Below are 25,379 nucleotides of genomic sequence, written 5' to 3' on the forward strand. Positions count from 1 at the left end.
GCATCTCATTGAAAAAGTGGAACACTGCAGAAAACAGTTGCGGGCATCAGATTTACTCACAGGAACAGGGAAGCTGCCTTCTACTGAGTCAGGCCCTTGGGCCATCTAGCTCAGGCTTGTCTGCACTGACTGGCAGCAGCTCTCCAGGGTTTCTGGCAGGGGTCTCTCCCAGCCCTGCTGCCTGGAGAAGCTGCCAGGGATTGCACCTGGATTGCCCCATCCCCGTCATTCTGGATCCAGCCAGTGATACCTGCGCCAAAATCTGCGCCCACAGCTGGATCAGGACACCGACCACTGTGGACGTCACAGGAACAGATTCTGATGTGTGCGGGATCTAAGAGCACCCCCCCTCTGAGCTGGATGCCTCTGTCAGTGGCGGAGTCTCTGCCACTCATTTCTTCCAGCTGAAAAGCTGCCGTTCTTCTTGACACTGGAGGAGAATCAAGTCAGCGCCCTGCAAAGCAAGAACTCCGAGTATTCAGATGACCCAGCGCGGCTGCTCTCTCGGCCACCCCATTCCTTTTGTGTCTGCGTTTGGAAAACGTGGCTTCCTGGTGACGTGCAAAACTGACAGCAGTGCAGCAGAAAGAAGAAAAGGGAAGGAAGCCACAGAAGTCTCAAGGTGCCTTTTTAATACGCTGACAATAGTCGAGAGAGAGAGAAAGAACACACAACAGCAAGAACTCCCAAACACAGTTTAAGGCCACATCTAAAGAAAAGATGGAGGAACTTAAGGCTTTTCTAAAGGGGCAACTCATAGGATGCCAGATGGCAAGGAAGTCGGGTTGGGAACTGTGCAGGTCTACCGATTTACCCACAGGGAAATCTCAACCCACAGCCGGGAACGCCGCCTTCCCTCGAGAGCCAGGGCCTCCTCGGCCGCCACCCAGCTAGAAGGAAGCCCATCCAGGGCTGCTTCTCGAGGCCAGCAGCTGAGCAGGCGCCCCCGCGCCCAGCCAGGCAGCTCCCAAACGGCCCTCTGGATCAGAGGGTGGTGAAGTGAACCGCCTTATTGTGCGCTGGCTGCTCTCGGGGGCGGGCAGCGGCCAGCTCCCCTTCTGTCCCCCCCCCGGCTGACCCACAGGGCGGCTGGCACACGACCCCCCCTCGATTTCTGCCACCCTCCCGGGAGCGCACAGGGGGCTGGGAGCCCGGCTGGACGCCCCTCCTCTCCGCGGCCTCCCCTGGCACATCCCCAGCAAGCCGGAGGTGCTGTTCCGACGAGGCCCGGGCGCGGGCCCCTTCCCCACCGGGGGTCCTAAGCGCAATGGAGCCAGAGAGAAGTCACGGAGTATTTACCAAAGTGGCACAATGAACTCCTGAGCCGGGAACCAACCGCTCTGCGATCAGAGGCACCTGTGCAGAATCTGGCTGCTTGCCTGGCAAGGCCTCAAGTCTGAGACTTCTAGGTTCGTCTTCCTTCTTTTTGATGACCAAAACCGAGAGAGAGGATTTGCATAGACTGTACATTCAGCTCCCCCCGGCCCCCCGCCCCCTTTTATCAGTGTTAGTGAGGAAGCCCCTCGTGAGCCCGAGAAGGCAGAAGAAGCCAGGCGGGGGAGACGCCGGAGGGAAACGCGACTCACCAGCAGAGGCCGGGCCGGGCCGGCAGCATTCACAGCCCCCACGTCTGTCAAGGAGCCCAAAGCACCAATGGCGGCCATGATCCCAAGTGAGGAATCCCGCTGCTGCTCCGGCCTGGGGGGCAGAGGGTTGGTGGAGCCCCCCAGCCTGGAACCCACAGACTCAGCAGGGGTGGAGAGTGGCCCGTGGATCCCCAGCAGAGCCGAAGCGCTGCCACTCAGCCCTCCGAGGTGGGTCCTCCCGCTCAGCACTGCCTGCACCAGGGCTGCTCAACTTGGGCCCCTTCCAGATGTTGGACTACAACCCCCATCACCCCCGACTCTTGGCCACTGGGGATGATGGGGCTTCTAGTCCCAACCCAGCAGGCAGGTCAACTTTGTGCAGCTCTTGCCTACCCTGATTGGCAGCAGCTGCCCAGCAGCCCTACCTGGAGATGCCGCTGCTGCCGCCAGGGAGGGGACCCGGGAGGTCCTTCTGCATGCAATCCAGCTGGATGGAGGCTGGGGCAGGTAGCCCGTGGCTCTCCAGATGTGGCTGGCCTACAACGCCCACCCCCAGCAGCTGCCCCAGGGGCCATGACTCCACCTCCTGGTGGCCTCTGAGGGGGCTGCCCTGAAGAGGCCTCCTGCTGCCACCTCCAGCGGTTCCCGTCACGTGGAAGCCGGGACCCTCCGCACAGTGACGGCCCCCCGGTGCAAAGGTTTCCCTGCGCGGGGCGCTGCTCTCCCGGAGATGGGCAGGCGTCGTGTGGAAGCAACATTTGGTGGGTGCCCCGTTTGCTTCCCAGTTCCGACGGCAGAGCCCTTTGCTGTGGGCACAGCGCTGGGGGTCTGAGACCAGCCGTGCCGCGTGTCTGGTCCCCACAGCCCTGGCAAGTGGGAAATTCAGCCCAAGGGGCTCACTGGCGGGGAAGGACTGCAGCCCCCTTGGTGGGGGGTGGGCTGGGGCCTCATCCACGGAAGAGCACCAGCAGCCGCAAGAGGGGATCTGCAGGATCGTCCGGACGGCAGCTCCTGCAGGGGGGGCGTGACTGCTGGGCTGGGGTGTCCATCCACTGAGGAGCACCTCCCAAAGCAAGAAGAAATCGTAATAAACAACTGGGCGACGGCCGGCATGTGTGGAATGGACAGAGACCACACGCCACAGAGGCCACGGGCACCGCACCTCACGCCAGCTCAACCACGTTGTTCAAGGAAGCACATCCAGGCACATCGGCTCATCGAGCAGCCAACAGGCATGTATGGATCAGCACTTATCCTGACTTGCAGGAGGACTTGACGCGGGACTCCGCCTTATCGGTTCCTGCCCTGAGCCACCCACTGGATGGCTGACGTCACCTTTCCAGGACAACCTGTGGGCTCTCCTTGGTGGTGGGCCTGGCCCTCCTGGCGAGGCTGGGGCAGAGGAAGCTGCCCAAGACTGAGCCAGGCCCTTGGTCCCTCTAGCTCAGGACTGCCCACACCAACTGGCAGCAGCTCCCCAAGGCTGCAAGGCAAGGGGCTCTCCCAGCCCTACCTGGATATTCAGGGAGGGAACCTGGAGGCTTCTCCATGCAAACATGAAGATGCTCTTCCACTGAGCAAGGTGGACCTTGCTCAGCAAAGGGCACAAATCACAATTGCTACCACAAGACCAGCTCTCCTAGATGCTTCTCCAGATGGAAGAGGAAAAGTCTCTCCGTGGAAAAGTCTCGCCTCCTAGGAGGGTGGATTTTAAGAGACTGCAAGAGTGCGATCAGCGCGCAGGATGCTGCTGCAGCTAGTCCAGGATATCCTGGCCACCAATTCTGTGCAGCAGGACCTCAGGGAATGAAGGCTGCTGGTGATGTCTGGCAACCTCCCGGCCTCTCCAGAGATGGAAAAGAGGCGAGAGCCTCGTTGCCCAGACGGCTTGCTCTGTGTTCTCACCCCTTCTTTATCACTGCCCCCAAAGAACTGGGGTAAAATGAAGACTAGAACCAGATTGCACAGAGCAAAGGCTTATGGTCCTGGTCACCACGATCACTTGGTTGTCCTCTCTTCACGGAATCGCCTTTCGAGGACATTCCTGCCCATTTCCATTTCCATTCCTCTGGCAACCCTGATGAAATTTTATAGGAGGAGTTGTGTTTTTAAAACTTTAAAAAGCATTTGAAATGCCACTGCACATTTGGCCACTGTGTAGGCCGGATGGTCCGGGGGGGAAGAAGAACGTGAGAACACAAAGGAGGCGGAAAGGCTGACAACGCTCTCTCTAGAGGCCTGCTCAAAACCCATAAGGAGCGTTTGTCCCCACAGATGCCACCAGCCAGCCCCACAGGCTCATGGGCGGAGGGGACGGACCATGTTGGATGGAATGCTTCTTTGCACAACTGGAGTCTCCAGTAAATTTTTAAAATGTTTTTTTTTTTAAAAGGAATTTTTAATAGAAAACGGTCTCCAGTAATTTTTTAATAAGGTCTCCATTATTTTTGTGATAGTCACAACTGTTGAGAATGGAAATCAGGAAGGCAGAAAAAAAGGGAAGGGGGAGAAATATATATTGGATTTGTGTGTGTGTGTGTGTGTGTGTCTCTATATGTATATAAAAGGCCTTTTCTTAATCAAGGCATCTTTAGTTAGTAAGATAAGATAATCTCCAAGCTGCACAAGCAGCACCTACAAATTAGTCATTGACTAAGACACAAATAAATACCGAAGCGCCTCCCTCTTCCTAGTCGGCCTTCTTGGGGCCAGCGGGGCATTTCCGGGCCGGCCTTCATGCCAGCACGGCTGACCCTGGAGCAGCCTGAAACCAAACACAGCGGTGAGGAAGACCAGCTGGCCCCCGGGAGCTGGAGTGCCGCAGTCCCCGCCACGTCATGGACAAGGGCACTCGGCACTTCCTTCCGGGCTGCCTGGGCTGGCCTCTCCAACGCACGGCTTCAGGCGCTTATACTTGGGGGCATGAAGTGGGCAGCAGCGGCAGCAGAGAGACCTGGGTGGCTTGACTTCTCTGGCCACTGAAAAACGGCCAACCTGCCACAGTTTCTCCTTGTGGTTTGGAGCTACATCGAGACTCGGGACATCTCAACCAAGACACCAAAAGGGGAAAATGGCAGAGGTCCTGTGTCTGCTTTTTAACGAAACGGGTGTGCACGGTTACGTTTCCTCCCCAAAGACACCTGACCAGGACCACCTCTGTCCAAAACCTTCTTGAGATACCTCCACCTAAATCCACTAGTTCAGAGCTTCCCAAAACTTTCAAAACAAAAGTGCATCCCTTCTGTCAAAAGCCTTCAGCTCAAGCAACCCACAGAGATGGTGTGTGTGTGTGCATGCGTGTACATACACACATACTTAAATGCTACAATTCTGAAACAGGCTACTCCAGTCACTGGCTTACATCTAGATTATGTTACCCATAAGTATTCCCACTGAAATTAATGGGACAAATTTACTTCACCTATCAAGTCTCAACGGGAGTACTCATTTCCTGAAGCCTCTCAGTCAGGCCGGGGTGGGTGGGTGGGGGGGGGGGTGGAGAGCTACACTGAGCTTCAGCACGCAGCCAGCCAATCGGGAGCAGGTGTGTGTGTCTTCGCCCTTCTCTGCTCTCCTTCTGCAGCGGACACATTGCTGAGGACGTCCCAGCTTCAAGCTGGCGATCCTCAGGTGGGGAATAAATCATGTGCTCCGAGTACCCCTTGGGGACCCTTCCCCTTCCCCATGGGGAGCCGGTACCTCTTGTTGGGAACCCCTAGATGTGCTGAAAGGTCAAATATTGCACCCTTGTGAAAATCAGTGGGCTGCATTGGCGCCGTGACGTGAAAAAGAAAGGAACCAACACACAGAAAGCGAGAGGGCAGAATGTGGAGGGCAAAGTACCTGCAACAGTGGAAGTTTGCTTGGACTAGTGATGATGAAGTCAAGGCTTTTGCCAGGTTTTCACAAGGAGATTTGGGAAGCTAAGGGCACCTTCAACCGACAGGATTCGCAGCCATTTTGCCACTATTTTGGAAACACCCTCTTTATAAAAACAACAATCATCTTTTAAAAATGAAAAATAAAACAGCAAACAGTTGGGGTTGAGGTTTTAAAAATCTGTCGTTCAAAGCTACCTCCGTGCTAGAAGCTCAAACATCGTTTTGAACTGGTTTCTCTCGCCCCACCTGGAACCCTGTAAATGAAATCGCTGGGAGGATGTTCAGCACCAGCGTCCGCTGAGACAGGCATTCCCAGAGGTTGTGGACTGCAACTCCCAGCATCCCCAGGTGCAACAGCTTTTGGTGGGGGAATATGGGACGTGTAGCCAGCCACACCTGGGGGTCCCTCTTGCAGGGAGCACTGGCCCCCTGAGGTTACTAGACTACCACTCCCATCTTCCCTTTGGCCTCTGTGGTGGGGGCTGATGGGAGTTGTGATCAACGACACCCGGGAATCCCTGTTGCAGGGAACACACCACGGAAAGCACGACCCGGAGCTCCCCTGGAAGGGAGCCGGCCAGGAGGGGGGCAGGGCCCAGAGGGAGACCCCCTTCCCAGCCCCGGAGGAGGTGCTACCTCAAGCGCCCGTCTGGCTTCACGGGGCCCAACTCGGACTTGGGGTCGGGGCTGAGGGAGCTCCAGGAGGTCTGGCGACAGGCCTGCAGGACCGGGCAGGAGGTGGGGCCGGCGCTGCAGACATCCACGGCCGCCCACAGGCCGCCCGCCAAGCTGTCCACCCAGTCCTCCAGCTCGGCGCCGGTGAGCCCTGCGTTCCTCTGGGCCTGCTCCACGTGTGCGGCACGGAGGGGGATGTTCAGGACGGGGTTCAAGCCCTGGAAGCTCTGCTCCATGTAGGCGTTCTTGGGCGGGCCGCCGTGCAGGCGCGAGGCTTCTTCTGGGGAGACAACAAGAGCGGCAGCACCCGAGTGCTCAGTGGATCCGACTAGCTCTGCCGGTTCTGTTCTTCCTCTCCTTCCAGGGACAGAGGAAGCTGCCTCACACCGAGCCAGACCCTCCGGCTTCCTCATGTCTGCACTGCCTCTCTACAAGCAAAGTGCGGCGGAGGGGAGTCTCTCCCAGCCCCGCCTGGCACAGGGCTTCACGCTGCGGGGTCAGTGTCGAGCAAAGCCACTTCAAAGCACACTCGCGGCAGCCCCTCCCCTCCCCTCTGCTCGCGGGTTTTGTTTTGAGGCAAGTTCACACGGCATGCCTCTGTCTAGCCAATGGGGGTCTTTCTAAAGCGCTGTATCTGCATCTCTAAAGAGAGCATCCCTATTATCATGCTATTATCATGCCCCTGCTCACTGGGCCAAGAGGCACCTTTGAATGCGGGGATTCTCTTTATTGAGCAGGGGGAGAGCAACTGGCCCTTTCCGTCCCCAGCACAGCATCCCTCCAGGGACTGTGGCTGGGGTCTGTCTTGTGTTTCATTTTAGATTGCGAGCCCTTTGGGGACAGGGAGCCATCTTATTCATGTATTATTTCTCTGCGTAAACTGCCCTGAGCCATTTTTGGAAGGGCGGTATAGAAATTGGATAGATAGATAGATAAATAAATAAATGCTAATGACTCTATGGCGTTTTCAGAAAAAACAGCATTCCAGCCAGCCTGCCCGAGCCTAACCACCGCCAACGAACGGGGTGAGGAGGCGGCGGGGGAAGCTGGAAGGGGGAGGCCGGCGGTGGCGGGGGGCCCTGGCCTGGCTGGGGAGGCCGGCGATGGAGCGGAGGCCGGCGGCAGCACGGAGGCCGATGGCGAAGGGCCCGGCCGGAGACAGGGTCGCGGGGGGACAGAGGCCACAGGCGGCGGCGGCCGGCCCGGAAAGGGAAGGCCGGCGGTGGCGGGGGGCCCTTGCCCGGCCGGGGAGACCGGCCGCGGCATGGAGGCTGGAGGCGGTGGGAGGGGGAATGGCGGCGGGGGCCCCGGAGCGCACAACTCTCCTAGCGCCCGTTCATTTAACGGGCCTAAAATAACTAGTATAGAATACGCTGCTGGATCCAAGAGCGGGTCCAGCGTCATGGTGCTGCTCCTCTTCAGCCCGCGTGGCTGGACCGCTGGGAAGGAAAAGGGCCCGCGAGAAGCATCTCCCCACGTGCAGAAGCCAGAAGGAAGCAAGCACGCTCGGCTGGCTTCTGCCCTCGATCTGGGGGGCTCGCGAACTCCTGCTAGTTAGGCAAAGAGTCACCTTTTTAGCAATAGCAATAGCAATAGCAATAGCAATAGCACTTACATTTATATACCGCTCTATAGCCAGAGCTCTCTAAGCGGTTTACAATGATTTAGCATATTGCCCCCCAACATTCTGGGTACTCATTTTACCGACCTCGGAAGGATGGAAGGCTGAGTCAACCTTGAGCCCCTGGTCAGGATCGAACTTGCAACCTTCTGGTTACAGGGCGGCAGTTTTACCACTGCGCCACCAGGGGCTTTTTAACCTGGCGATGCTTCTTATTGAGCGGGGGAGAGCAGCTGGCCCTCTCCGTCTCCAGCCCAGCATCCCTCCAGTGGCTGTTTCTGGGGTTTCTCTTACGTTTCTTTTTAGGTGGTGAGCCTTTCGGGGAGAGGGATCGATCCATTGTATTTCTTATTCCTCTATGTAAACCGCTTTGGAAACTTTTGTTGAAAAGCGGTCTATAAATGTTGTGGTTGTGGTGGTTGTTCAAGGGGCGTGCCAAGCCCTAAGGTGACATCCAGACGTGGTTGGCCATGCCCTCCATGCGGGCCCCGGGGCCAGGCCAGTGTGCCTCCTCCCCCAGCCTGTCCTGGCCGGCTTGCAGTCGGTTGGTTGGCTAGCTGGGAGGTTTGCTCTCTCTAAGAAGCAGGACTCCCGGCTAGCTAGGAAGGTGGCCACAAGCCAGCCAGGAATAGCCGAGAAAGAGTGTGGGGAGGAGGCGGAGCGCCTCCTTCAGGCCGATGCCAGGAGTGGCGTTGCGCAGCCGGCTTCCTCGGCCGCCAGTCGGAGGTCTACCCAGAGGCCATGCATGCCAAGCGGGGCGGGGGGGGGGGGGCAGCCCTGGGTTTTGTCCTTCTGCTCAGACCCTCCTCGGGTTCACCCCTGCAAGGGCTCCTACCTCGTCTGATGGCTTGCCTGTTGGAAAACGTCAGCGGAGAGACCAGGAACTTGGTTTCGGCCACCGGCACCCAGTGATGCAGGATTTTGACGGTCCAGATTCCGGGCCGGAGGGGCAGGTTCAGCGGGGGCTTGTAGTGAGTGAACTCCGCACTGGACTCGATGAGGATGTCGTAGGTGGCGGCAATGACGTTGACGGGGTCCACCCAGATGACGGTCACCGTGACGTTGGGGCCCTTGCCCCACTTCTGCATGCCAACGGGCTCGTCCATCGGCCCCAGGAGCCCGCCGAAGTTCCGGAAGAGCCTCTCTTTGGCGTCCCACTCCGTCCCAATCTGAAAGCAAGAGGCAGCCGGCATGAGGGAGGGCAGAAAAGCAGCGGGCTCTGCACTGCTGCACTTGGCAGCTACGGCAGAACCTCCTTGACCTTGACGTCCCTTCAGGAGCCGGGTCCTAAAGCGGCCTGGATGCCTTTAGAGCAGCTGCAGTGGAACATCAGCCACTGGGGTGGGGGGAGAGGGAGAGGGACGCCGGATGGAGGGGGGGCGGCAGGGCGCCTCTTTCCTAGCACGGGAAAAGAGAGCTGCTCTCGGGAGAGCATGGATGGTCCCCTTTGCTAAGCAGGGTCTGCCCTGGTTTGTATTTGGATGGTTGACTACCTGGGAGCACTGTAAGATATTCGCTTTGGGGATGAGGCTGTAAATCCAGCACGGTGTAGTGGTTAGAGTGCTGGATTAGGACTGGGGAGACCCGAGTTCAAATCCCCATTCAGCCTCACGGGTGACTCTGGGCCAGTCCCTTCTCTCTCAGCCTAACCTACTTCACAGGGTTGTTGTGAAAGAGAAACTCAAGTATGTAGTACACCGCTCTGGGCTCCTTGGAGGAAGAGCGGGATAGAAATGTTTTTTTAAAAAAGCCTCAGTGGAAGAGCATTTGCTTTGCATGAAGCCTTCTTCCAAGTCCGGTTGCTGGCGGCATCTTCCGGTAAGGCTGGGAGAGCTGCTGCCAACCAGTGTAGAGACAGCGCTGAGCCAGACGGACCAGGGACCTGACTCAACACGAGGCAGCTTCCCACCTTGCTTGGTGCGTTTGATGCCAAGAGTCAAGACAAAAAACCACCAAAGAAATAAACAAGATTATAATAATGATTGTTGCAGGAATGAAGAGCAATATTAATTACCTCTATACATCTCCAATACAACCAGTGCAGATTCCCATACCATACCTGAAAATATGACCTATGGAAATATGAGCTATCAATAATTATCCCCGACTGAGGCTCGCATTAGCAAAATGCAGGCTAAACACAGATTCATTTCAAGCTGGTTTTTTTAAAGCAAGGAAGCCAAGATCAGCCTATACCCATTAAATAAGTGCAATCTATTTACCTAGAAAGAGAGTTTGAGGAAAGCTGGCCCTTAAACTACACATTTAAAGTATTGTATGCATTAAAAAGCTTGCCCCAGTCGCTTGTCATGACTTAATCATTACATTAGAGCGGCTACTGCAGGGAGAGCTCAGTGACTTGGAATGCAGCGGCAGCAGTTAAAACTGTGAAGGGTGGAAAGGAGGAATTCTCTGTGGACACCCTCCAAGAGTTCATTTCTACGAAGGACGGCCCTTTTATTCTTCCTTCCAGCCCCTGGTAAGAAACACAGTGCTGTTTTTCAACTTTTGGGAATTCCTTTTTAAACACGTGAATGCACTTTGCTAGAGCTGGCATTCGTTGGGATTCTGCCCCCCCCCCCAATCGCTAGAAGTTGGTCTATTCCAGGGGTTCCCAAGAGGGGGTACCAGCAGCCCGATGGGTACTTAAATGGCTCCCCGGGGTGCTCGGCGTCCTCCTGCCTCCCCACACCGCAGCCGTGCTCTTTCTTGCCCATCCGAGGATTGGCAATTTGAAGATGCCGCATCCTCAGCGATGTGTCCACTGCAGAAGGGGAGGGAGAAGAGTAAAGACCCTCCTCCTCTGCTCCTGATTGGTTGGCAACGCGCTGAAGCTCAGCAAACTCCTCCCCTCAGCCTGACTGACAGGCTTCAGAACAGCAGCACAGATTACTCCCACTAAAATCAATGGGGCTCGTTTACTGGTCCTATTCATTTCCATGAGACTGCTTATGAGTAACTTCGTGTGGATGTGAGCCAGTGATGGGAGCAGCCTGTCTCTCTCACTGTCACACTTAAATGTGTGTTTTCAGGTGTGCACGTGTACAGACATGCCCACAACATCTACTGAGAGGGGCCACTCCAGTCACTGGCTCACAGCCACAACCAGTGACTCACCAGCAATCTCGCGCCTTTTAATTTCAGTGGGCCCACTTGGAACCATTTCCATCACGTCAGCCCATGAGAAATATTTCACTGGGTTTTTGTTTTTAACTACTTTTGGGGGGAGTGGGGTGTGTGTGTCCCTGGGCACTCTGCCATTGGGCGGCGGGGGGGGGGTCAGCACGGCAAAGGCATGGCCGCCTTCCCCTCTGCCCGCCCCCTCCAGCCTCCAGCAGCTGCCCCTGTGAGGTGACAGCCTGCTCCTCAGCATGCCTCTCCCTCTCCCTCCCTCTCCAGACCACCTTCTGCAAGTCCAAGTGGCACGATCTCTCACTGGCATTCCTGCTTGGATGCGCACTTAAAAATGTGCCCAAGATAAATGACCCCTTGATTAGCAGCGTGTGTCTCATTGCTCACCGCTAACGGGACCATTAAGTTCGCACCACAGACACTAATTGCCTGCCGCCTCGTTCATTCTGTTCTCCGTGATGAATTGCATCTGCTAACGAGGCCAGAAACAAACTTTTGTGTCTCCTCGGTGCAGTTTAGTGCTGACCCCTCTTTGGGCTCCACCAAATCGCTCTTGGCTCCCCCCACTCAAGGCATGCCAGGGCCCTCTTCTAGCTGTGCGGCTCACGCCCAGATAAGCTGGAGCTGTAGGGAGCCTGGGGTGGGGCTCATCCAGCTGTGGGGAAAGTCCCGCAGCTGGGGCCAGATCCACCCTGGGGCACTGACAGCCCCCCCCGGCCAGCCAGGCCCATGAAGAAGGTGAAGCAGGCGAGGGCCTGCCGTGACCTTGGGGGTGGGGCGCCTCCTCCCTGCGTCTTCCCTGGGAGCCCAGAGGAGCTGCTCCCGGGCCTTGGGCGGCCCCACTGCCTCCCCTCCCCACCCCCTCCTGCCAATGGGTTCCCTCCCCGGCCCTGCGATGACACAGAACTCCCGCCTGCCGCTTTGGAGAACTGCTGCCCGTCAGAGTCGACAGGACTGAGCTACATGGACCGGTGGTCTGACTCAACCGAAGGCAGCTTCCTTTACTCCTGCGTTTCAGGGATGGGGCTGTAGCTCAGTGGTTAGAGCAAGTGCTTTGCATGCCGAAGATCTCAGGCCCACTCCCTGGCAGTGGCAGCATCTCCAGGTAGGGCTGGGAGAGGAGACTCCTGCCTGGGACCCGGGGAAGACGCTGCCAGTCCGTGTAGCTGGAGGGACCACGAGCGAGTCTGGCTCCGTACAAGGCCACTTCCTGTGTTCCAAGGCTCTCCTCCTAGGGAACAGCAGGAGACTTGCACACCACCAGAAATACGGTCCGTGTGACCATCCACCCCCACATGAACCAGCAGTCCAGGCAACAGACATCCTGACAAACAGAACAAGCCTCCGCCTCCATCTCCTTAAGAGGACATTAACACCCCGATTTGCCACACAAGGCACCAAAAACACTGATGCTCTCCGAGTCTCTCTCGATTACCCAAGAAGATGGGGAACTTCTAGACTAGGACAGAATGGCGAGGGGGAAAGATCTGTTCAGTCAGCTGTGAGCTTTAATTGAGATTTGTGATTCATGAAGAAAAATGATGCAATCCAGTGGGCAGACAGTGGTACCTTTTGAAAAGAATACTTCTATCAGGATGTATTACAGGAAAGCATCTTCTGAACTGTACGAGAATTTTATTTCTAATTTAAGCTGCATATTGTAAGATGCATAGTGGATTAAATCCCTTGAAGAAATAGCAAAGTGTGTATGTTTCTGGGGCTGCGGAGGCCATTTTGTGCGGGATGGCTCTAAATCAGTGTGCATCCGTTACTGGCTTCTCCAGACCTTAACCGGACCTCCAGGGCGCTTTCCAGACTAGACCCGGCAACGGGCTCAGGGCGCATCTCGGATGGGGGCTTCCACACTTCTTCCTGCGTTGTGACACTGCACTGCCTCCGTGGACAGCAGGGTGCCCTTCACATTTCCAATGCCTTGTTTGAATTTAATCGCTGCGATACAGAGCAATTAAACGTCATACATCCGGCATGAAAAAGTTGCTGTTTTTTCCGGGTTGCTAGTTTCGGCGAGACGGCTGCCCCTGCTGTTTACGCTCCGAATGCGACTTGCCTGAACGGAGGCATTTTGCTGCTGTTGAGCAGCCAGTCTGGAAAGCGCCCAGGTGGTCACAAAGTGGAATGAATTCACGAGGGGACATCTTGGGTCAGCCCTCTCCTAAACCTACCCTCACAGGGTTGGTGTGTTACACAGGGGTGGCTTCACACAGCCGCTGCGAAGTCCGCTGCCTGGGAAGATTTCGATAGGTGGTTGGGAACCACGAGCGCACACTCCCGGCAAGCGTATTGCGTAAAATCATAGAATTTTAGATCTGGAAGGATCCCGGGAGGTCTTAGGAACATAGGAAGAGACTGGCAGCGGCTTCTCCAAGGTGGTTGCAGGCAGGAGTCTCTCTCAACCCCATCTGGAGATGCTGCCAGGCAGGGGACTTGGGACCTTCTGCAGGCAAGCAGGCAGGGGCTCTTCCCAGAACGGCCCCGATATCTCCTAAGGGGAGGATCTTACAGTGCCCACACAGTGTCTCTCATTGCAATGCAAACCTGCTTAGCAAAGGGGACACTCCCTGCTTGCTACCGCAAGGGCAGATCTCCTCCCGCGCACCTTCGGGGGCAGACGTCTGTCTGGAGCAAGAAACTGCTGCAGCATTCCTGACAGGTGGCCATCCAGGCCTCCTCTCTCCCAACCCGTCCATCCGCCAGGCCCACAAATCTGGGCCATTAGTGCCACCTCAGGGGATGAATGCTCAGAGAGACTGTCGGCAATGTCCACCCTCCAGGAGGTGGGAAACAGCTGGCAGCCTCCTTGCCCGGGCCACTTCCTCCGTGTCACCACCCCTCCTTTATTCCAACTCCAAAACCACGAGGGCAACATTGCGGTCATTTTGCGCAGAGCAAGGGGTTAGGATCAGGGTTAGGGGAACACTGAACAAATGGCTGTCCTCTCTCCATGGAGGATGCTTTGGAGGACACTCCTGCCAATTTCCACTTCCATTCCTCTGACAACATCGACTTACTTACATAACTCTGCCGAAGACTCCAGGCGGCCGTTGTGTGTTCTTGTCGGTTTGTTTTGCGGGTGGGTTTTTGTTTGTTTAAACAGAGGAGGGTCCCAAGCGCTCAGGTGGGCCCCAAACAAAGGGAGCACTCCCGGGGCAAACCAGCAGAGCCAAGCGGTGGGGAAAGCCAGAGGAAAAGCAAGGCTCACCTCTGAGAACTGCAGCCTCCCAAAGTCACTGGGCGGGCTGGCCACCTTGAACACCTTCCGGGGCATCAGCCACGTTTCTAAGGTCTCCAGCTTGCTGGCAGCCAGATTGGTAGCGTGATGCTTGACCAGGAAGCCCTGGAAATGGTCAGCCAGGAAGTAGAGGTGGACGGAGACCGGGTGGCCCATCGGATAGTACCTGCCCAACATGAACACGGAGAACATCAGAGCAGCCCTGCCCAAGAAGGCCCCTCTAGTCCCCCCCCCGCCCCCAGTGGCCCACCAGATGGCCCTGGGAAACCCACAGGCGAGAGATAGGGGGCAGGCCCCAATCCTGAGACCCCCCATTCTAGGTGTAGACACTGCAGCACGGATGCACGGAAGCCATGGAAATTAAGCAGAAGGAGAGGGTCCCTAGGCAGACAGGAGCCCACACAGGTAGACAGAACCGTCCACAGGTGGAAAGACATACCTGAGGCCGGAAAGGCAGCCTGCCAGTGTCCAAGTAGCTGCAACCCAGGAAGGCCTGCAGGGGGCACCGTTGGCCTTCGGAATGGAGCTCCAGCTCCCTGCAGCCTCCTGGCATCCCAGGCGGCCTCAGAGGAGCCCTGGCCTCTGCAGGAGGCAAGTGGCCAGCCGGGAGGCCCACGAGGGCCCCCTCAGATGCACAGCTCCCCCCACCCCCGCCATGCCAGCAGCACTGAGAAAGGAGCTGGGGCAGTGGCGGCATCATCCGCTGATTCCCACCCAGGGCTGCTGGATCCTCCAGCCAAACCGATGGGGAAAAGGAGCATCTGACTGGAGGCAGGAAAAGGAGAGGGGAGGGCGAATGGGGCCGGAGGAGGGCGATCACTATGCAGACACCGGCCACGGTCCTGTTCACATGACCCCTTGGCTGAAGCATTAAAGAGCACACAGATGCACCTAAAAAACCCCCAGAGTCACCGGACACGAGAAGTGCACATGTGGGGGAGTGCTTAGAGTGCTGGACTAGGACCGCGGAGACCCGAGTTCTAATCCCCACGCAGCCACGATACTAGCTGGGTGACTCTGGGCCAGTCACTGCTCTCTCAGCCCAACTGACTTCACAGGGTTGTTGTGAGGAGAAACAGAACCATGCGCACTGCTCTGGGCGCCTCGGAGGATGAGCGGGATAGAAACATCAACAAAGCATTAACTGATGGACTTCGTAGTTCCCTGTCCAAAGAGGCTCATGCTCTAAAAGAACAAAAACCGAACAAGGGCGGTGCCAGCAAAACCTCTCTGGAAAAGCAGCTGGGCCACTTGCCCTCCCCCTGCTACATCTAGGGAAACCGCCACGGAAAAGGTGCCTCTTTGCCACTGAGCTGGGCTAGGGGACCACCAGAGGGGAAGCCACCTCCCTCCCCAGGCGGTGAACTCTGCGGCCTGCAAGTTCGGGGCCCCCTCTGCTTGGCGGGCATCTCGCGGAGGGCAGGACGGGCCCCCCACCTCTGCCTGTATCCCGGCCTCCTGGCCTGGGCAGGCCCCAAAGAGAGACACTCGGGACCTACCGGCAGCCGTTATGATCGCCGTCGGTGTGGAACGAAGCCTCTGCTCTCCTGAGACCCAAGCGGGAGAAGGCGTGGAAGAGGGTCAGCATCACGTCGCTGAGGCTGTGGGCGCTGTCTGGCTCATCGTAGACGTTCTCCCAGTAGGAGCGGAGGCCTGGTGTGCCGGAGGGGTAGTGGCCGTACAGGTAGTCGTCCAGCTGGCTAATGATCTCCTGATTCACCACAGCTTCAAACTTGCGTGCGAAGAAGGTCGGCCGTGCGGTCTGCTGGATTGAGAAGAACCAGGCTGTGTTGCGGGTGGTTTGGGGGTGTGTGTTTTGAAAACGCTTTCTGGACTCACCCCCTAGTTCTGACTATTATTAACCATACTGACGGTGGTGCAAGCAAGACTACGAGCAACACTGATATCCACTTCTAGACAGCAGAAGTGCCCAGAGCCGTTTACAGAGAGAAATACGCCACGAGGCAGTTCCCTGGATGACGACCCTGAAGTGGGCAGAACAAGCGGTGAGATCCTGTGTGAGCTGCAGCTTCGGGGGGGGGGGCTCTGTCTCCAACAGCATGGGGCCCTCCCCAGGAGGTGACTGAGGGTGGAGGAGCGGCCAGCAGAGAAGCCAGCCTGCCTCCCGGCCCACCCCACTCCTGCTCGCTCATGCACCGCAGAAGCCCCCTGCCTCCCCGGAGCCTGGCAGAACGCTTGCCCCACTCAGGCCGTGGCCGCGTGAAATGCCGTCATGAAAGAGACAGCAAGTTCCCTCTCCCAGAAGGGCTCACAACCTGAAACGAAACATGAGGTGGACCAGGACTGATGCACGACTCCAGCCCTCCCGCAGATGTTGGACGACAACTCCAATCCTCCCTGCCTACCGGCTGCTGTGGCTGGGGATGATGGGAGTTGTAGTCCGGGCCCAGGTTGTGCAGCCTTGATGTAGACACCAGCAACAGCCACTGGAGGGAGGGATGTCGGGCAGGGCCAGTTGCAGGGGAGCAATGGCAGGAGAGAGGGCAGGCCCTCAACTCCTGCATCTGTGGGCTCCCCAGAGGCATCTGGTGGGCCACTGTGCGAAACAGGATGCTGGACTAGATGGGCCTTCTTGGGCCTGATCCAGCAGCAGGGCTGCTCTGAGGTTCTCCCCCACCCCTGAAACAGAAGCAGGAGGAAATCGCCTCTTTGAACGGTGCCTCTTTGCTCAGTCGCCAGGATCTACAGGGCGCGACAAGCTCCAGCTCAGAAGCTGGCAAGTCTAGCGGGCAGGGCCACCTCTGGGTTTTGATGCAGGGCCGTAGCGGGGGAAGCGTCCAGCAGAAGCAGAAGAAAGCATTGCCCACCCCCACCCCCCACCCCGCCGGCTCACAGTCCCGGGCAAGAGTGGACGGAGGCATTTCCACCAACATTATACCATCTCCACCGCCCCACTGTGGACAGCAGGGCCCTCGTTGAAAGGACAGCGGGGGGGGGGGGGGCGTGCAGCTGGGGACATGCAGGGTGGCGACTGCCCTTGTGGACGGAAGCAGTTGATCCGTCCGCCTGGGTCTCAAAGCCCATTCGCCTCTCCCCGTGACCCAGGGCGCCAATGCACACAGCCCGTGGAATGCTTGCCCCGAGGCAGCCTTCTGCAATGGCTCAGTTTTGCTTGGGCCATCTGGAGTCTGCTTCACTGATGGTTTTCCACCCATCCGTCTGCAATCCTAAAGCTGCATTCACACAATCCTGGCAACCCTGGTTAAAGGAGTTAACCAGGATTGCTGAGCCCCATGGAGCAGATCATGGCCAAACGGCGTTTACATGGGACAGATAACTAGGGTCTAGGGGGAGGTGAGCTGACCTTGCAGTAGGGAGCATGAACTGCCCCCTTCGCTAAGCAGCATCCACCCTGGTTTGCATTTGGATGGGACTACATGTGAGGGCTGTAAGACATTCCCCTGAGGGGGTGATGGGGTTGGAGCTCAGTGGCAGGATACCTGCTTGGCATGCACAAGGTCTCAGATGCATTCTCTGAGGAGGGCTGGTCTTGTGGTAGCAAGCATGACATGTCCCCTTAGCTAAGCACGGTCTGCCCTGGTTGCAGATGAATGAATGGGAGACTAGAAGTGTGAGCCCGGCAAGAGATTCCCCTCTTAGGGGATGGAGCCGCTCTGGGAAGAGCAGAAGGTTCCCAGCTCCCTCCCTGGCAGCCTCTCCAACGAGATCGGGCTGGCAGAGAGACTCCTGCCTGCGACCTCGGAGAAACCGCTGCCAGTCTGTGAAGACCATCCTGAGCGAGCTGGACCCAGGCTGTGACTCAGGCGGAGGCAGCCTCCTCCGTCCCCCAAGAGGAGCTCACGCAGTCGTGGCTGGATCAGGCAAGGCCTCACCTGGAAGCGGTGGAAATCTGCCGGCTTGAAGTCGTTGGGGGAGCAGCCGCACCAGTCGACGATGTTCTTGTACTGGCATTTGCAGCCCAGCTTCCGGTTCCAGTTGGTGATGCGCAGGTTGTTGTCCACCAGGGAGCCGCAGTGGGGGCTGTTCTCCAGGACGGTATGAAAGAAGGACTGTGGAAACAGAAGGCCCCAGAGTGGGGGGGCTGGAGAGGCTTCTGGCTTTTTGCTGGGGCGGGGGGGGCGGGTTATGGCGCGGTGAGCAAGCAGGGCCTCCCTTGCCAGCAGGGTCTGCATCGGGATGGGCGGCTCTCAGGTTGGGCTGCAGGGAATCCCCGGGGGGGGGGCAGGTCCGCTCCCTGGCAGCGTCTCCAGGGAGCTCCTGCACGGAGCCTCGGAGAGCAGAGGCTGGTCAGCGCAGGCCGGTGGGGTTTGCTGTCTTCCAAGCGGGGCCACTTGGGCCATTCCCCCTGGGCTCAGCCCCACACAGTGCAGGAAGCCCTCGAGATCCGCGGATGGGTAATAGACACCCGGCCTCAGCATAGGTGGGGAAACCTGGCGGCGGGGGCGGGGGGGGCCCTGCTGACCTCGCGTATCCACAGGTTGGAGGTTGCTGGAAATGACTGGGGAGGTCATTCCCTGCGGCCATTTTGTGTTTCGGAGCCTCAAAACGGCTCCGTAAAAAACAATGAGAGGAACACGGTGATTTTCAGCAGATCTGGAGGCATTTGGGGGCACAGCATGACTCGGGGGAGCCACTACAATGGCAGGAAGCTTCTCCCCCCCCTTCAATGTTTTTTGGAGGTTTTCCTGAACCGGGAACCTACTACCGTGTTTCCCCAAAAATAAGACAGTGTCTTATATTAATTTTAGCCCCCCCCGCAAATGCACGAGGGCAATTAGCGGTACATCAGAAATTACTGCTAGGTCTTACTTTCGGGGAAACAGGGCATCTCGAATTCCCCACTGGCCGCATGCTTCGAGATCAGTGGCGTCCAGAGTGGAACGCAACCCCCGCGGATACCGAGGGCCTCCTGGACCGCCCTTGTCTCCGTGCTGGGGCAGGGGGGGGAGGCGCCCTGCTCCCCAGCACTCCGTGCCTCGCACCGTTGGAAGAACCCGCCATGCTGTGCCGAGAGAGCCTGTGAGAAGCACACGGAGGGCGGAAGCCAGGCTGCAGCCAGGGGAGGGACTGCCTCGGAGAGCTCTCGCCTTTGAGACCTCTGGCGCAAGGGGATGCTCGCCCGTATCATGAGGGACCCGAGGAGAGGCGGGCGGCACCGTGTGGAGTGCTGTGGCTCAGCATTGTGCCTTCAGCCAGCTGCTCTCCGGTGACGGCGTTTTCCTGCGGAGGCATTTCCGGGGCCAAATCTCCTGCTGCATTTATGGACGGGGAGATCGTAAAGACCCCGGTCAGCCCCTCGGCTGGCCTGCCTACCAATAACGCCAGCAGATTACTGGGGGAGCCGTCCTGCATTGCTTGCTGAAAATGACCTCACACCAAAATACAGAATTTGCCCTCAGGCCACAGAAGGACACTCTGCCTCCTGCAATTACTTCCAAACCGGTCGAGTCTTTTATTTGCTGATTCAAGGCCGCGAGGAATTCCAGTTGGGGTTTTCTAATTATATCACCGTAATTTCAGCAGTTACATCAATCGTGTGTATAATGGGGCAGGTTAGCAGGTCACAGGAGAGCGAACCCATCCCCTCTTGGAAGGAGCTGAAATACCTCACCAAGAATATCTGTCTGGGGAGGAGCTACAGAGGTGGACTGGGACGAGGGAAACCTGGGTTTGAATCAAGGACGTTCCCTGGTGACCTTGGGCCAGTTACTCGGCTAGTTCTCGTGACCCCAAACAGGTCAGAGGAGTGCCCGGCCCGAGGGGAAGGAGTAGGGCAGAAGGCCGCCCTGCCCGGTTCCCACATTCTCCTTCTCCCCTATATCTTGGGATCCACTCGGCCACCCACCGGGCGTGCACCCAGTTTCGGGCTGTGAGGATGAAGCTACTCTCTCTTAGCCTAATGCGAAGACTGCTATGCATATTCAAAGGCTGCTTTTCAATCAAGTTTGCAAAACAGTTTACAGAGAAAAATCAACAACAAGTAAGATGGCCCCCTGTCTCCCAAGGGCTCACAATCTGGAAAGGAGCACAGGGCAGACCCCAGCCACAGCCACTGGAAGGATGCTGTGCCGGGGGTGGAGCGGGCCGGTTGCTCTCCCCCTGCGGAATGTAAGAGGCTCTCCGCTTTGAAAGGTGCCTCTTTGCTCAGTCAGCAGAGGAGTCAACAGGGCTCAATAAGGAAACACACCGGAGCGTAAGGCAGGACTGCACACCTTTGGCCCTCGAGCGGTGTTTAGACGGCAACCCCATCAGCCCCAGGCACAGTCTTCAATTGAGAGGGATGCTGGGGGTTGTTCTTGGGAGTGGCTGGCCCTCCTGCAGATGCTGGGCTCAACATCTGCAGGGGGGTCCCAGCTGAGCAGCCCTGGCTTCAGGGGCAGCAAAGGCACACTCTTGCCATCCAGAGTGACGGCAGGGACCGGGGCATGGGGCTGTCTGACCCCCTCCCTGCCAGACAATCCCTTGCCCTTTTTGATGTTAAACGACAGCCCAGTGAATATGGATTTTATGCTTGAGTCCCCCGCTTAAACCCGTCAAGGCTGGCTTTGTCATTCACGCGAGAGGGACCCTACCCACTCACCCACTGCCCTTTTAGGCCTGCCCAGAATGCTTCGGCAAAGATCAGGCACGGAAAGGGGAGGAGAGACCTTTCATGGGCCTTGAGAAGCAGCAGCGTGGGACTCCAAGGAGGCCGGTTCAGGGAGCGACCCTGCCCGCCAGCCTCACCATCTCCGGAAGGGCAGCTGCTTGTAGCTGGCGCCCGAGGGAGGCGGCAAAGTGGGGCCCAGGCAGTGCAGGCCATGGACCGGGGTTGGGACCGGAGCGAGGAGCCAAAGAGGCAGGCTGCCACGGGGCAGAGCAGGCAGGCCGATGCCGAGGGCGGCAGCCATCTAGGAAGGTGCTGAAAGGCATCATCAGCTCACACAGCGCGGGAGGAGATGGCCATGGGCAGCCCCTCCTGGATGCTTCTACCCAAGGCAACCCCAGGGCTAGTCTGTGGGAGTCAGGAGGGACTCCACGGCACCCGTCACCTTTACACCCTGGCCATGTGGGTTGGCTGGAGCGGCAGGGAACGCCAAGCGTCAACTGTGCCGCTGCCACTGGTGGGTGATAACAAACAAGCACACGATTCCCAGGAGACCCGCGGACTCTTTCCTTGTACTCATCCCAAATCAAGGCAGAAGGCGGGCAGGAGTCCCTTATCATTTAGGGTCGGCAGAGATGTGGGGTGAACATTTCCTAATACTTTATATCTCCATGTAAACCTTCCCATTTTGGAAACTTCTCCTGGGTTACTTGAAAAACGACTGATACACAGCAAGGGGAAATGAATGGAGGGGTTATCTGGCTGGTTTACACAGTTTTTCAAAAAGGCCGAAGCAGACCACGATCTCTTTAGGGCACATAAGGCCACCCCCAGCCATCGCCTGGAGCAGCAGAATCCGACCTTGCTCTGTGCCTAGATGAGAGACTCGTTCCGCCTCAAATAGCAGCGCCTTGTTTCAAAAGATCTCTGAGTCACTTGCACAATTACAGATCAAACAGAAGTTCAAAGTGCTTGGCTGATAAAAATGCTTCCTTAAATCGTCTATCAAAAATTAGACGAGATTCCGCCCCAGAATTCCTTGGGAAAAACAGCTCTGCTCAATGCACCTAGTGATTTTATATTGAAAGACAGTGAGAGGAAGCAGACAGCAAAGTGTTCTTCAGACAAAAAGGGTCTTGTCCCCCAGTCACAAATGCTCCAAGTGGCACTGAAGCCCCTCCAGCGACAAGCTGGGACAAGCTGGGAAAGGAGCCGAGACTAGACTTTGCCCCCCGCCCCACCAGGCACTGTTGGCCAAACGAAGGGCATTCCATTTCCAGAGAGAGGGCAAGCACGCGCTCTAGGATGGCTCCCCCCCGACTGAAACAGCCCATGAAGGGATCTGGAGGCAGACGGGAAAAGCGGGCTCTCTCCGCGCCCGGCGGCACGATGCACTCAGAGGTTCCACCTGTGGGTTGTTCTGCCGTCTACCCACCCTGTCAGCAGACAAAGCGAGAGGAGATGGGAACCTCAGGGCACAGAGAAGGATGCCGGCCGCCTCCATGGAAGCGTCCTTCGTGGCGAGGCCCAGGAGCCAGGGGCAGCCCCCCAGCCCCACCCACCTCCAAGGCTTGGTGGGGCCTATGCAAAGACTACTCCGGGGCAGCGCCATGCGGGGGTGACGGATCCCGCCGTGCAGTGCCCGGGGAGTGCCTCCTAGGGAGACGGAGCCATCTTCCCTCTCCAGGCCCAGGGCCCTCTTGGAAGGTGTGCATGGGGCGCTGGGAAATGTAGTCTTTCCCAGGGCTACACTTCCCAGGGCTCTGTGCGTGCCTTCCAAGAGGGAGATGTCTCCTCTGTGTGGGGGTCAGCACAGTGGGAAATGGCTCTCACACAGGAGTTTTTTTCACCACGGTGGCCCCTGCATTGAAGAACAGGGGAGATCATCCCCCATCCCCCATTAGTCTCCTTAGCGGCTATTTTCCGTCTTCATCCCCTTCACAAAACCTACTGGAATGTGTTTTTTTTAATTGCCCCAACTGGCCACACTGCCTTAGTTCATTGCTTGCACTTCATTCATTCAGATGTCTGCCAATTTCCCCCTCTTTCCCCTCATATACAGATTTATTTAAATTGGCTAAATTTGCATAACTAATCAACTGAAACTTATCTGATTAACTGACTAAGATTTCTTTAATCAGTCCAGCTAGCCAATAATCTAAACTGGGCCCGAGATACTTCACTCCGCCCTAAAATGTAAATTCTCTTTGATTTTTTTTTAAGCTAAAGGAACATTATGTAAATATTAAACGATATATCGTTAATAATTATAATTGAAACAATTGCTAGGAAACTTTTAAGACCAGAGCAAAACATTATTAGTTGTTTGTTAAAAGCAACACTTAAAAGGAGAATCAAGTTGGAGATAAAGTCAGAGGCAAAACCAATTAAACCCAGTATTAAGACAATATTAAAGACAAGGCTGAAAATAAATGTAAGAATAGAATATGCAAGAAACAACATTAAATAAAATATAGGGCCTATCAGAGTCTTGTATTAGAGCAATTATAATTACTAATAAATAAAACATAAATCAAACCATTCATCCACATACAATCCCATGAAACAATAAGGGTATTCACACATGCAGCCTAACCTAGGTTAGGGCAGCCCAGCCTGGGCTAGGCTGTGTGTGCGAAGCACCGGGATCCATCTCGATCCCAGGGCTGCCCCCGCACCAAGCCGGAGTTTTTAACCCTGGAGATCATCTGGGCAACCGCCGGTGAGTTAAACGGCTTCCCCCCGGCCTAACCCTAACCCTAACCAGGAGGATGGCGGCTGCTCATCTGTTGGGGAAGGTAGGTGAGCTCCCCCATCCCCATTGAGGTCGTGTGCATGACCTCAATGTGAAGCAACATTTAGGCAATATCCGTAACAGACTTGACTCCAACAAAATTTATAATTCATTACAATCATAACAAAATAAATGGGTTTTCTATCATGGTACTTCACTTGCCGTGCCAATAAACTCTGAACTCTTCCCATTCTTCGTTATACTTATTTGAGGAGGTATAGTCATTATTTGACTGTACATACTACAGCCTGGTTCGCACAATTGTTTGAATCTAGGTTTAATGTGGGTTACCCACATTAGCATGATTGTGTGAACCATGCCAATGTGGTTTATGGCCCAAGATGAATCTGAGATTCCCGCCTTGGCATGGGTTCACACAATCACACTAATGTCAGTAACCCACATTAATCCTTCATCAAATGACTGTGTAAACCAGGACTATGAAAGCTTCTTCATTCTGGCAAAATTTGGCTCCATAACCATTTCCTTACCTTAGCTGTGCAGAAGGCTTTTCAATGGCCTGGTTCACTGCTGCCCGACATAGTACCAGTGGGGATTTGAACCGGCACCCTTCTGCTTGTTAGCCCAGCATTTCCCTGCTGCGCCACTTAAGGTGACCTAGGCACTGGTTATTCAAGTCACTCGACCCCGACATCTGTGCCCTGGGGGGCAATCATTTAAATTCCACACATGTTCTTTTATTTGGCTACTTTAATGAGCTGCTTTATAAATGGTGTTTTATATGGTTTATCCTAATTGTTTCTATTATTGTTGATAGGGAAGAGGGATAAAAATTATTCCAAGCAAAGAAAAATGATCAGATGTAATGTTATAAATTAATAGAGGATAGAGGAGCCAACCAGTCTTCTCTTGGTTGGTTGTCTGGCTTCCTCATCTAAAGCCAGACAACCAACCAAGAGAAGAGCTCTCTCAAAATGGCCACCTGAGAGATGTAATTCAGCAGACAGACTTGAGGCGGCCTTTGTGAGACAGGTTTCTGAATAACCACCCACCTCAGCTGGAAGCAACGTATAGGAATAGAACCTCTTCATCTTCGTCACCAGTTCATCGTTTGAAAATGTGATGTACTCCACAAACTTCCTGTTCAGCAGAAACCAATCTGAGCCGCCATCGACTGTGATTCCTTCTGGAATCTTCCGGTCTCCAAGGCGCCACATGTGGGTGTCGCATTCTAGGAAAAGCCTATCCAGACCTTGTTTTCTAATAAATCTGGAAAAAGAAGGAAAGAGAAGAGCTAAAGACAACTGAATTGATGTTAATGTCGCAGGATCTAAACAAGAAAAACAGTTGTGGGTATAAATGGTGAAAACCCATGGCCATCATACAGTACAGACAAAATGGACCCACTCCTCCCATTCGCAATTCCAAAAACACACACACACAACAAAACACCATCTACCTTCCATTTCCACTTTCATTTACTCGTATTCTCTAACATGTATTTTTATGCTGGTCTATGACTGTAATAAAGGATGATGATAATGATGAATTCAAATGTTTCTTCTACAGATTGAGGACTGTAGGGGACTGAAGTCCAAAACAGACAACCTAGGAAGACACAACACTAATTTTTTAAACAAGAGGCCCGTTCACACAACCCAAAACCAGGGCAGAGGAGCTGCCAGCCAGGGCAGGAGAGTTGGGTGTGGCTCCCAGATCAAGGCAGGAGGAGGGGAGCGTGATGGTGGGGGGCCCTAGAACCACTTTCTGTCCACACTCAGGAACACGTTGGGGACAGAATGTGGGTGGGCAGTGCCCATCCTAGTCAACTCCTGGCCCCCACCCAGCCCCACTCTCCCTGCTTCCTCCTCCCCGCCTCCTGGCTCAGTTCTCATGGCTGCCGCCTGGGAG

The 25,379-nt window shown here is 56.0% G+C and overlaps 1 protein-coding gene across 1 annotated transcript in view; it reads right to left on the reverse strand.

Moving 5' to 3' along the window:
- Positions 1–611: 611 nt before the first annotated feature.
- Positions 612–25,379, reverse strand: part of XYLT1 (xylosyltransferase 1) — a 141,217-nt gene continuing 116,449 nt past the window's right edge. Inside the window, exons 7-12 of the mRNA XM_053276103.1 lie at positions 24,521–24,737; positions 18,000–18,176; positions 15,645–15,910; positions 14,116–14,311; positions 8,599–8,932; positions 612–6,422 (exon numbers count right to left, since the gene is read on the reverse strand). Coding sequence (XP_053132078.1) covers positions 6,100–6,422; positions 8,599–8,932; positions 14,116–14,311; positions 15,645–15,910; positions 18,000–18,176; positions 24,521–24,737 — 1,513 coding nt within the window. The 3' untranslated portion in view covers positions 612–6,099. The remainder of the gene's footprint in view (positions 6,423–8,598; positions 8,933–14,115; positions 14,312–15,644; positions 15,911–17,999; positions 18,177–24,520; positions 24,738–25,379) is intronic.

This window comes from Hemicordylus capensis, chromosome 13, assembly GCF_027244095.1.
Source record: "Hemicordylus capensis ecotype Gifberg chromosome 13, rHemCap1.1.pri, whole genome shotgun sequence".
NCBI classification, from domain to species: domain Eukaryota; kingdom Metazoa; phylum Chordata; class Lepidosauria; order Squamata; family Cordylidae; genus Hemicordylus; species Hemicordylus capensis.